This window comes from Panthera tigris, chromosome B1 (genome assembly GCF_018350195.1).
Source record: "Panthera tigris isolate Pti1 chromosome B1, P.tigris_Pti1_mat1.1, whole genome shotgun sequence".
NCBI classification, from domain to species: Eukaryota; Metazoa; Chordata; class Mammalia; order Carnivora; family Felidae; genus Panthera; species Panthera tigris.
Window position 1 is genome coordinate 197,846,776 of NC_056663.1, and position 13,636 is coordinate 197,860,411.

At 46.8% G+C, this 13,636-nt stretch overlaps 1 protein-coding gene across 1 annotated transcript in view; it reads right to left on the minus strand.

The window, feature by feature from the left end:
- STX18 (syntaxin 18) overlaps positions 1 to 10,391 on the minus strand; it is a 121,162-nt gene extending 110,771 nt beyond the window's left edge. Inside the window, exon 1 of the mRNA XM_042984946.1 lies at positions 9,895 to 10,391. Within this exon, the coding sequence (XP_042840880.1) occupies positions 9,895 to 10,062 (168 nt within the window). The 5' untranslated portion in view covers positions 10,063 to 10,391. The remainder of the gene's footprint in view (positions 1 to 9,894) is intronic.
- Positions 10,392 to 13,636: the final 3,245 nt, after the last annotated feature.

Genomic DNA, 13,636 nt, shown 5'->3' on the forward strand with positions numbered 1-13,636 from the left:
ACACTTAACCGATTGAGCGACCCTGGTGTCCCTGTAATTTTTACCTTTTTAAGAGATTATAAATTTGAAACAAATTTGGTAAAAATACACTATTTGTTTAATATAGTTATAAACTGGGGGCACTTGGGTGGCTCAGTCGGTTAAGTGATCGACTCTTAATTTGGGCTCAGGTCTAGATCTCACAGTTCATGAGTTCAAGCCCCGCACTGGGCTCTGTGCTGACAGCATGGAGCCTGCTTGGGATTCTCTCTTTCCCCCTCTCTGCCCTTCCCCTGCTCCTTCTCTCCCTCTCCCTCTCTCTCTCTCTCTCTCACGTGCGCGCGCAAAATAAATAAATAAACATTTAAAAAAATAAAAAATAAAAGGATGATAAACTAAAAGTGGCTCAAATATTTCAGTAGGGGTTCAGGTAAGTAAGTTATGTGTAACTACTTTTAATGGCTATGCAGTCTAATAAATTGAACACAATCTACACTGACATAGAAAAATGTTCACAACACTGTTAAGGAAAAAACGCAAGAAAGGGGCAAAAAAGACTAACTAACACCAGTATAGAAAAATTCTTTTTGTTTAATAGGAAAAATATCTGGAAAAATATACAAGACTGTAATAGGGGCTATTACTCCTGGCCAGGAGTATTATCTGTGAACTTTATTCTCTTCTTTATTCTGTTTAATGAGCAAGTACTACTTTTCATTGTTAAAGATTTTATGTTTAAGTAATCTCTACACCCAACACGGGGCTCATATTCACAACACTGAGATCAGGAGTCACAGGCTCCACCACCGGCCAGGCACCCCAAGCACTTACTACTTTCATAGTCAGATTTTAAAATAATTAGCGAACGTCAAAAACATATCTCGCTGATAGCATCCCATTATAAGAAGAGTATATAATCACTATCAAATCAAATGCATTTGTAGAAACATACCAAATGCCAGCTGCGAAAAACAAAACTCATCTTCTCATCGAAATGAAAAATTGTGAGTAGGTAGGAACTCAAGAGGAAAGTAACACAAGGCATTGATTGAGCAGTTGTCACTGCAAAATTTTTGCACTTTAAGATATATCCTGGGACTTACAGAAAGAAGAGTACTGAATCCTGGAACCATCCTGTCAAAAAGGTCCTTAAGGATTATCTAGCCAGAACTCCCATTAAACAAATAAGAAAAACGAGAAAAAACAAAAACAAAAACAAAAAAAGAGGTTAGGTGAGTTCTCTAAGATCTCAAAGTTAACTAATGACAAAGTCCAAAAGTATTTATAATTCAAAACCTATGCTTTTTGATTCCTTCCTCAATTCTGGAGTCAAGATACGCTGCAGTCTGTCACTTCTATGTAGAGTATAAAAGGCAAATGTTCGTTTACCAGGGTTTTCTTATCATCTAACTAAAAAGTGAACAAGAATGTGTACAATACTATGAAGTGAAGATTTACTCTCTTGGTTCAGTAGAGCCTCTGTGCTCTAACGGAAAGCTTTGGCAAACAGCCATACATTAGATTGTGGCAAGCAGGAGCTAGCAAAGTCTAGTATTTACACACTTTGAAGTCAGGACGAAAAAACTACTACTGAATTTAAAATTGCAACTGGGCTGCGGGCTTTTCCTACCTGAGTTCTAGGAGCTCATTCAACCCACCACCCTTCCCTTCCTCTGGTGTATTCACTTTCTTTTAGACTGGTTCTTAAGGGACCTCTTTTTAAGTCCATTTTAAACCTTGTATGTCTTAAACAGAGTAAGTTTTTCATATACAATCCGTAATTAACCACTGTCGATTTCACTGATACTCTGCCCACCAGAGGGAGCCCATGTAGATTTCCACGTAATAAGAAACCTCAAACATCAAGTTTGTATGAATTCTAGAATATTATTCATGTATCAATATTGTAAACTCACTTAATATTGTATTTCTATCCTCCCCAAAAGATAAAAGATAAATGAGGTCAGGCATGTAAAGTTCTTAACAGAGTTCCTAACCTAAAGCAGAAACCCCAAAAGGATTGATTTTCCAAAACTTGTATCCTCCTGAGTACTAGTTACAGTAGTCAAAATAAATTAGCAAATTAACTTTTTACACAAGTTGATGTGAGCTTGGTTGATATCTGTCCTGATACACGGTTCCACCCTCAATATATTGACAAATGTAGTTCTCAAGCCTATAAAAGACCGCCAGAACCTGGAAAGGAGAATTCATTAAAAATGTCATCCTCATTTGGGTGGCTCAGTCGGTTAAACGTCCAACTTCAGCTCGGGTCATGATCTCGTAGTTCGCAAGTTCAAGCCCGGCATCGGGCTCCTTGCTATCTCCCTGTCAGTGTAGATCCTGCTTCAGATCCTCTGTCCCCTTCTCTCTCTGCCCCTTTCCCACCTGCGCTCTCTCTCTCAAAAAATAAATAAGACATTTTTTAAAAAGTCATCCTCAGGGGACCCGTTTCAGCAGTCCTGTCCTTATAGGTACACTAAACTATTGGTGACCTGCCAACTAGAAACTGAGGAAAGAGGGAACCCATTCTAGAGTTTTCTTGGGATGAAGGAGAAAAGCAACCGACTATCCCTGAGAACCACGCTTCTGTAATATGTGATACGATCATCACCACCAAGATGAATTTCTTCAAAGAACGAAGAAGGCACAACTGGGGGGAACAGAACTCTGCATAAGAACTTGTCATCGAAAGGAGCCCAACCAAGTCTCGGCTCCCACCTGCAGCCCGTGAGGCTGGCCCGCCCTCTTCCACTTCTCACCACGACAGGGCCCAGCCCAGCGTTTGCTGGGTCTGAGGTCGACTGCACACCTCAGTACAGCTGACCGACCATAAGTACCGGGCGCCTATTTTGCAGACTCAGCAATCTGCAAGATCGAAACATGACGAAGCGGGAGGACCCCGCTGGGTTCCAGCTACGCTCTCCAACCCAGATTTACCAGAAAGCACTGCCACTGAGGACCTATCTACCACTTGCTGTTTCAACAAAACTCCCAAGTCCATTAGGCTCCTTGGATGTAGTCTCTCTTGTTTAGAACTGAATGACTGGCATTCCGCTCTTTGAAAACAACACAAAATTACTGTGATGTCTCTTAACTTTTCAACCAGAAAGCTGGGAATTATTCGACTTCTTCCTCTTTCTAACCCCACTCCTTATCACCTCCTACACACCTACTTTATGCATCCACGTCCGTCCATCCTACTGCCACTGGCTTCCCCACTTTCTCCTGACGTCCCGCAACCTAGTTAGCCCTTCTAGGTCAGTCCTGTTACATTCCAAACCCATCCTCAATACGGCCGGGTATTTTAAAACACAAATATGATCACATCAGGCCCCTGCTTGCGTAGCTCAGAGCACGAAGTTCGGACTGTGCAGCACTGCTGACAGTGCTCTCACCCAAGAGGGGCCACCTTCTCCTTAAAGGGCCGGAGAGAAGACGTTGTGGGCTTTGCAGGCCTGTATACACTGCAACCCTGCCACTCTAGCCCCAAAGCATCCATGGCCTCCATGTGCACAATGCAGGTGGTCACACTGCAATAAAAGCTCATTTGCCAAAACAGGCGGCAAGAGGGGGCGGGGCGTGCCCGGGGGGCTCAGTCGGGCAAGCCTCGTACTCCTGGTTTCCACTCAGGTCGTGATCTCATGGCTCATGACATCGAGCCCCACATCTGGCCTCGGGCTGACAGTGTGGAGCCTGCTCAGGATTCTCTCTCTCCCTCTCTCTGCTCCTCCCCCGTGTGCCCGTGCTCCCTCTCGCTCTCTCACAATAAACACATGAACTTCATTTAAAAAACTGGCAGCAGGCCAGATGCGGCCCGTGGGCCAAACCGGCCCCCCTGCTCTATCCAGTCCAGTGAAGCGTCATCTCCTGCCACCCTGACCCTCACCCAGGGCTCTTCCAGGGAAGGGCCCCTCCACCGCAGTCTTGTCTCTGCTGTTGTGCCTCTGCGCCTCTGCTCACACTCTTCCCTCTGCCTGGAACGTGATTTATCACCCTTCCTTTGTCTGGCGGAACAGGTCTTGTCCTTCAAGGTCCAGGCTGGTCTTCCGCTAACTGCCCCTCAAGGAGATTTAGTTTTCCTTCATCTGTATTTCTGAAGGCCTGAGACACGGGTCCCAGAGCTTTTTGTGTCCTCACAATTCCTGACACATACTAGGTGTTCAATGTTGAGGGAGGACGAGGGAGTAGATGAATTATTGAATAAAGGGAATTCCAAAAGCTGCAGTCGTCGTAAGTTCTGGGAAAAACTCAGAGGTGCAACCCACGGGGGCTCTCAATACCACAGGTCTCCAGCACAGAGCTCTGCTTACAGCACACACTCGGTTAACACGATCCATAAAAACACAGTATCCTGAAGCTAGAAGAGGCCTTGCAGAACACCAATGCGGTGGTTTTAACCAGTGTGTCTCTGGGTCTTAGGCTTGCTCCCCAAGGGGCTCCTCAAGGAGAAGAGAAAAGGGTGGGAGAGTGACAGGCTGGCTAATAAACCATTCTCTTCCTAGTCCCTGACTCCAGCCTCAGCCCAAGCTGTTCCTCATTTCATCCGCAAAAAGGTTTCTGTACTAAAAAAAGAAAAAAATCTAGAGGATTCTAAAATCGCATGTTCTGTTTACAGCCTCCATTCTAAACCTGTACTGTTTCCTGATATATTCCTGTCCTGTTTCGCCATATCTCCAGTATCTCCGGTTCCCAATGACCCCAGCACCTGTTGCCTGACACTGCTTCTTAGAAGAATGTTCCCTTGACTGAAATCCCCAGTTTAGGAAGTATTACACGCAATCCTTGGAATAATGTCTATTTCCAGCTACTCTGGATAATAATCCAGGTGGTCCCTCCCAGCTCAAGGTCTGGGTCCCTACACTGGCACACAAGGTCAACTGTGTGATTTCAAAGGACTCAAGGAGGACCTGGGGAATCAATGCTGAGCAAGTTACAGGTGTGACTCATACCTGAGCTGTTGTACTATGTACGTGTCTGCTTCCCCACTAGACTATAAACTTCTTGAGATAGGAACTGAATCGTAGTCATAATAAAAGAAACTATTTGATGTTTACTCCAGATACTGGAGTAAGTGTGAATATATATTGTGTAATATGAAGGGATCATATTCGGATCACACATTTCTAGAACTGGAATGTGCACAGAGATCAACCAGCTCCAAAACTGAAAGCAAAGCGACACAGTAGATTAACACTTCTTCATTCATTCACTGTCTAGGACCATGGATTCAGGGGTAGACTGCACAAAGTCCTTGTTCTCAGGAGGTTTATATTCCAGTGGACGCACAATAAATGGATACAACACATTAGATAACAAAAAGAATAAAGCACAGTGAGGGACAGGAGAAGGAAGCTACTTTATACAGTGCAGTCAAGGAAGGTCTCACTGAGGCAACATTTGAACAGAGACCTGAAGATCAAACCACACAGAACCAGGGGAAAAGTGTTCCACACGGAGGGAACGACAAACACAAAGGCCCTAAGGTAGCAACCCATCAGTTCAAGTGAGAAAAGCGAAGGGGTCAGGGAGCTGGAGCACAGTGAGCAAGAGGAAGGGGGAAGGAGGAAGAGGTGAGGTCAGAGAGGGAGCAGGGACCAGAGCAGCCGGCTCTGGGCCACTATAAGAACTTTGACTTTCAGCCAGAAACTCAAGATAATCAGTTCCTTAAAAACTCTAAATGAAAACAAGACATGTAGCTTTCACAAAAGCAATATGTAATCAACAAAGAAAACTTCATCTGCGTGCCTTATCTGAAAACAGAATTTCCAGAGCTCAGGGTCGCTATTACTTATATGGAATCACAACATCTTTGCTTTACAAGAAATCGCAGTCATGTAGTCTGAGCTCTCAGTGTAACCAGTGGAAACTGAGGCCCAGAAAGAGCCTGCGGCCTACCTGTTTGTACTACAGACCTGGTAGTAAACAGCACAGGTTTTCTGATGGTCTGGTTCGTGCTTCCCACTGGCTGGGATGTAGTGTGGGAAACAGCGTCACACGAGGGTCAAAGGACCTGGCTTCTGCCTCTGGCTCAGTCCTATGACTCAGCTACCATCACTCTGAGCCAGTCATGGCACTTGCCTGGGCATCACTTCTCTCACCGACAAAATGAGAAGCCCGAATAACGTGAACGCAAGATCCTTTTAAGTACTTAACGACAAAGTCCATGGTTCTGCTTTAAGCATACAGATTCTGTTTTTACTCTGTATCAGGCAGGAGGCCAAGCAGATTTCAAGTTGAATGTCAGGCCTAACAACTGGCTGCCTCGGCCACAGGGCTGCAAAGGATTCTGAGCCCTAAGATCTACTAGGAAATTAGCACTGGCCTCCACGGTCACAGGGAGGAAGAGAGAGGAACGGATGCCTGCTTGCCACACATGTGCCATTGCTGATAAAAGAGTGCCACCTTAACCAGCAATGCTGCTGTCTCCACCACCGATGCTCTTAGTACCTGCACAGGATTTTCACGGATTCCTCTGTGAACTTTCTTGGTTCCCTTTTGTGAGAAAGAAAGGCAAATACAGGAAAGCTAAACGGTTTGGGGAATATAGCTTAGAGCCACTGATGAAAACATCTAAATGGCCTACATGGGGTGAAGGCGGGGGGCAAAGGGGGAACTAATGATCAGTATGGTTCCCTATGATACATAGTCTCAGAAGATGCCAGTAATTAGCCTATGAGTTCAGAAGGGTATGATCATACCCATGTGACAGAAGTGAAAAATGAGACTCAGGTAAGAGGACTTGCCCAAGTCACCCAGTTCTACGTAGCAGAACCCAGATCTGAAGCTACGTCTTCTGAATCCAAGCCCCAGAGCTCTGTCCACTCCCAAGGTCCCCCCCACTCGCCTCACAATCTACATGAGTTAGCGAGGTTCCCCCCGCAAAGTGGCACACTCATCATTATTGAGAGTTTTTCTGCTACAACAAGTACCACATCCCGAGATAGGAATGTTATCACTGTCTGTAATTTAATGGGTAGACAGGCATTGAGTATACATGAATTCAACAAAATTGAGCATAAAAGTTAAATACTTAAAGGAATGATGACGAAACCAGCCTATGGGGTAAATTAAAAACCTAGTTTCAATACAGTTTTACTGATCTTGATAATACCTCTAGGACAATTCAGAAAGATGGAAAACTGACATCAGGAATGAGAAGAACTAGAATTGGCCGGCAACGTGCATCTTAGAAACGATCACGAGTGCTTCGAGGAAGGCATTCAATGAGAGATGTTACTATCACCTGCTACTGTTCCTTAGGTCTGACGACCAGAGCTAACCCCGAACCAGAGTACGCGCTCCTGGTATTGACCAGACTTCGACGTATAAACAATCCAGGACAAACAAAACAACAGCCGGCCTTCTGACACATCTGATTGTGGCAGGAGTACAGGACACCCCCTCGCCTGCTCTATACTAAATTTGGGGGGAAGAGGGTGTAGGGGGAATGGTTGCAAGAACAGGAGGTAATACACCAAGCAACTACAACATAAAATCAAAATTCCTCAAAAGAATGCAAAAAAAAAAAAAAAAAGCATGTTTTCCCTACATCAGGAAGGGCAGGAGTCCTGAACAATGCAGCCTATGTCCCCACTTAACTGACTCTCCAAGCCTTAACACCTACTCACATCTTCAAATCTCAGAAATGGAACTTCCAATGGCATGCAACCAAACCCTCTCGAACATCTCTGACAAGCAGTCATCCCTCTGTTTAATTACCTCCAGTGACAGGAAATTCAGCAGCCCGGGGTCCTGTTACTGTCCCTGAGGCTCATTAATTCAAAAGCCTAAAGCACATTCCTATCCCTCGGGGAAAAGGCCTAAGGCCTAACCTCAATAAGGGTTCCATCCTAACTGTGCATCTTGTCCCCACCACCTGCGTATCTCCTACTCCTGAACACGATCCAAAATCAGCACGGTGTTAATAAATCAGTGATTTCAGAGTTAGAAAGGACCCGCCCAAAACCCAAAACGGTGACCTTCACAGATAACAACCCCACATGAGGAACCTCAGGAAGAGCCTGGACCGAACTGGGGGGAGGCAGAGGGAGAATGTCCTAGTGTCCTTTCCTCTCATTTCAACCTGAGAAGCCCCTCTTCTGATCTGCTATAAATAGGGGATCAATGCAGTTTAAAAGTCTTCTGCTGTTTGAAGGGGAAAAAAAGGGGAACATTTACAGGTAAATAAACTAAAGCCATAAAATTTGCTTCATAACCTCGTCCAGCTAATAGTTGCAGCGTTAAGACAACCACCTGGTCTCTTGGCTCCTTCTCTAGTACTCTCTACCACATAACATCTGTCTGCCTGCAGAGCAAAGTTCCCACATTCCAGCCACACTCAAATGCTTATCAAAACAATTCAGTAGCATTGCAAAGTGGCATATTCCTCACTCATTGGAGGTCAGACAGTATGAGAAGTTCCTCCAAAAAAAATCTGAAATGTCATTACCGTCTAACTTGTATGTGATTTAATACGTAGACGAGCACTGAGTACACATAAACGGAGCATAAAAGTTCCCTATTTCCACACCTTTGTGCATCTCTTCTCTCGAGATGCCCATTCTCCACCTTCTGACACTGGAACCATCTACTCCTCTTTCGAGATTTGTTTCAGGCATCATCAACTCTCCAAAGCCTTTCTTTGCCCTCAGGGAGAACTGACCACATCCTCCTCTGTACCCTGCACAGTATCTATGAGGCTGTAGAATACTTGTTTTGTGACCGTCTCCTCCACCATTCCTTTTAAATTGTGTTACTGTAACAAAGCAGGTGCTTAATGTTTACTGATGGACTACCTGTATTCACCTGGCCCAATCCCCCTTCTGACCCTTAAGCTGCCACACATTAATTCATGCATATAGAGATTCATTTAAAACTATGTGAGTGTCTACAAAGGACCAGGCATCGATCTGATCGCACTTCATGGCAAAGACAAGTGGATTCACTGTGAAATTCATGAAGTTTAACTTTCAGGACCCCTCACTTGCCCCTTCCAAAGCTCTGAACCTCTTCTTGTGCTTCGGTATTTTTATTTCTTAAAGGGGACAGACAGAATCGTGTAAGCTTCAAGCTCCACGTACACCAGATCCACCTTTGGTGCCAACAATACAACAGTGAACAGGGCAAAATATTCTCTCTCCACTTAGAGAGTTTCCTGTTCAGTGTGGAAAACAAGACAACCATTTGTCCACTCATTCATTTATTCAAAAACCATTTACTCAACAGTGCTAGGAGTCCGGCACTGGAGATTCTGAGGTCACTGCTCCCGCCCTCGAGAAGTTTTCCGCTCTCCTGAAGGAAAGCCTGCTGTGTCCAGAAAAGAGAAAGGAGTTTAGAGGACTGTAACACAGTGTTTGTGAAAGATTATCCTAAACCTAAACAGTATCCTATCCTAAACAGTATCAAGACTGGTCCCTACTGATCCCTAGCTTGGGCCCTTAACCGGTAGCGGCAGGCAAGACGAAGAGAGAGGTCAGGTGAATGTGATCTTTGATCTCACTGAGCCGGGAAGGGGAAGAGGAGGGGAAAGGGGAAGGAGAGAGGGACGAGACGAGCAAACTGAAGAGGCGAATACACTGTGGTCGGTGCTGCGACAGAAAAGCAAAGGCCTGTGGGGAAGCGTCTCCGGAGTCCAAGTCCGCAGAGACGGCGGGTTCAATACCTCGCAAGGCAGCCCGAGAACTCTGCGGACAAGAGATTTTCGAATTCCCCAACATGCCTTCCCATCCCTCGAAACGAGGCTGTTCCTTTCCCAAGACAGCTGTCGGCTCTCCGGTCCCCCACTCCAGACCACTTTCTCCAGGCTACTCCTTCACACAGCGACTACCGGCCAGGAGCCGGTTTGGGGTCTGGGGTCCACGTCGCGGGTCCGCCCCCCTCGCCAGCCCGCCGTTTCCATAGCAACCAGCTCACCACTTCCCGCGCCCGGCTGGAGAAGTCGCTCTTGGGCCGGGGGCTCCGGCGGAACAGCTCGTCGCGGCTGCCGTCAGCCCCGCCGCCCACCGCCACTCCCAGGGCTTTGTTGCGCGTCTTCACGGTCTTGACGCTGGCCCGGAACAGCAGCGTGATATCCACCGCCATGGCGACCCACACCCCCGACCCCCTTCCCGGCCGGCCCACGTCAGCAGTTTGCGACGGCGGCGTGCGCCCTCCCGGCCGCCGGGGGACCGGTCCGGCTCCGCACGCCTCCTCCCGCCACGCCCGGCGCCAGCGCGACGCGAGAAGAAAGGTTCCGGCCTCCGCGGGGTGACCGCGGCAAGAGGAGAAAGGTTCCGGGCTCTGCCCGCGCGCGACCGCGGCGGCCTGGATCCTGCGGCGCGCGCCCCCGCGCCCTCTTCGCCTCCCGGCAAAGCTCGAAGGGCGTGGCCGCAGGGAGAGGTCCCGCTTGGGGCGGACGGGCCGAGGGAGCGAGAGGATCGAGAAGCCAGAAGACTGGCTCCCCTCTCTGGGCTCTTCCACTGACTGGGCCGGCCGCGCGTGCGCGGGGGGCCTGGGTCTGGGGCGCCCTGGAGGCAACCCAGCCTGACCCTTGACCTCAAGGACTCACCTTGCGGGGGACAGAAGCACGTGCATGGTGACTTCCCGGATGCAATGAGTGCTAGGGTAGAGCAGGTGTGCAAGGCATAGAGCCAGACGCCAAAGGCCTTTCAGCCTGCAGCCTCCTGATCCGTAAAATTACACGGCAGCACCTTGCTCAGTGTTACTGTGACCATCGAAGGAGGTAACACGTGTAAAGTGGCTTGGCTAGGATTCGCCAATAAAAGTTATCAATGCTGTTAATGCTGTTTTCATTCTTGTTATTATTTATGGTAGGGAAGAGGAGAGGAGGTGTCATTCAGAGCAGGTCGATTTGAAGGACGGGAAGGAACTTGATCAGATAGAGACCAGGGCGGAAGTGTCCCCAGTTGCCATGCATCCTTGACGCGCGGTTTTTAAATACCCTCTTAAATCATAGTTATTTTTTTAAAAAAATTTTAATGTTTGTTTTTGAGAGAGAGCGTGAGTGGGGGTGGGACAGAGAGAGAGGGAGACACAGAAACCCAGGCAGGCTCCATCCAGGCTCTGAGCTGTCAGCACAGAGGCGGCGGGGGGTCTCAAACCCACTAACGGTGAGATCACGACCTGAGCTGAAGTCTGGTGCTTAACCCACTGAGCCACCCAGGTGCCCCCATAGTAATTTAATTTAAATGCAAGTTAACCAGTGAGTTCATCCTACATCCAGGCTCAAGGTTGAGATTTCATTCACCAGCTCATTGCTTTGTTCGTTTGTTTACTTTCTGAAGACGATGCCCAACTAGAATGCGTGAAAACAGTGGTTGACACAGCAGGGTCAGCAAGGTAGAAATTAGCTTTGGGACACCAAGCTGCTCTTTCCACTATCCTTCCCTCACACGTGGCCCACGGTTGGGTTTTCCAGAAGCGGTGGGACTTGTCACATGGCGAAAACGTTGAACGCTCAACAGCTGCCTCGTATTAAGCCAGACTTTCAAGAGGCTTGCAAAAAACAAAACCGTGCCGTTCCCACTCAGGTTTTTTGTTTCTGAAATGTATTCTTTCGCAAAAGGATCTCATTTATGCTAATATGGAATGGATTTGTTTTTGTTTCAAAGAATGGTATAGGTTTTTGTTTTAATTTCTAATGTGGTAAATACCGATAAAGCCCATGGAAACAAAGTTTATTTAGGGTTCGCAATAATGTTTAAGTGTGGAAAGGCTTTCTGAGACCAAAAGTTTGTTTCAAATAAGTTTGTGAGAAATCGATGTCATGTGTACCTGAAAGGAGGAGGGAAAATGTTATTTAAAACCCCAACTGTAGCCATTTCAGCCTTCCTGTATGAGGAAAATAAATTTCCATGGAGCTTTCTTACACCCACGTAGTAGGAGAAAATGAGAACTTACTAAATCTCTGCCAATGATTCTGTATCGCATAAATGGCCCTTTGTTTTATGGAGACATTAATGAATCTTTGGCTATGCAAAGGCAAGCCTGGGGCAGAGTAGAAGGAAAGAGAATTAAATCGCTCTGCATAATAAAGTGAACGGGATTGAATTAAGGGAAAGCTGGGGAAGCCAGAATCCTAGGGGGAGGCCTGGAAAGGACAAAGTGGTTCCTTGGGAGGGATTTTCCAGTGGGAGGGGCTGGGCTACATCAAACCTTCAGTGAGTAGTGCCTTGTATGAGTAGTAAGTTGGGGACAGTTGGCTTTTGTGGGGGCAGGGAAGGTGGGGACAAAGGTCTAAGTTTTCTGTCTGCACCTGCAAGAGCAGAGAAGATTGCGGAGATGACACCCAAATGAGCTCAAAACATCAGGCACTGAAACCACAAGTGACTACAAGTGCATAAAATTCATAGAGAAGTCACAGTGATCTTGAGGCTGTTGGGCTTATGGGATAATGAGATTTCACTGACATGTTTTCGTTTGGGGGGGGGGGCTTTTTTGCTCTCTTAACCTCAAAGAGCAAGGTGACTTCAGGTTGACAATAACGAGAAGCTGAGAGGCAAGCTGAGAGGGAAAAAAGGAAGAACAGAATGTCATGGGAATAAACCGCAAGTTGTCCAGTTTGATGTAGTACGTACATTATGTCTCATAAGCAGTAATGGTTCATTCATTAGGTCAGGCACCTTTTTCTTTTTTTAAAATATTTTTTTAACATTCATTCATTTTTGAGAGTGAGAGAGACAGAGCATGAGGGGGGAGGGGCAGAGACAGAGGGAGACACAGAATCCGAAGCAGGCTCCAGGCTCAGAGCTGTCAGCACAGAGCCCGACGTGGGGCTCGAACTCACCGACTGTGAGATCATGGCCTGAGCCAAAGTCAGACGCTCAACCGACTGAGCCACCCAGGCGACCCGAGGCACTTTTTTCTTTAAAAACAACAACAAACAGTGAGACATATTGGAATCCTTGAATGCAGCTTCCTATAACAGCACCCTCCACGCAATCGGATAGATGTAGACAATCTTAGAATCATCTGGGGACTCATAGAAGTCATTAAGTGCAGCCTCCATCAAGTGCGGGGGATATTGCACATCCAAATGCCCACCCCATGATAGACGTGCTGTGTGTGAGAAAATAGACTTCTGTTGTTAGCCACTGGGATTTTGTCATTGTGACATCCTCTAGAGAGGTTGGTTTTAAAGCCCCACTACCTGAGGAAAGATGGTAAGTAGGCATTTGTCGTATGGAGTGTGAATTCTTGCAGGGTACTCTGGGGAGACCAGAGTTTTCTGGGTTCATCGGATCATGGACTTGCCACAATCATACAGTAACTGAAGACCCTCTGTGGAAGTTTGTTTTATGGTTCACTCATATTCATGGCCCCTCCCTAGGGGAGGATTACAGCTCCTTGACCTATTTATTGATGACTATCTTGGCCAGGTGATTCCATTCTGCCATTTCAAGTGACACGTGTTACAAATTTAGGAGATAACTCGTGGTTCACCGTGCTCTCTTTCCCCTCTGCCATCATGACCCATAACGTTTCAATGTTTCATCAGCCTAGGTCCCTGGGTAAAGATGACCCTGGGGCACAGCCAGCCAAGGAAGTGTGCTGGCTTTGAGAAGTCAACTTTTGTTCTTATTGTCGATGGAGATTTGTGGTTTGTTGTTAATACAGAATAATTAGCCTATCCTGATCGATACAACCCGTATCCAGA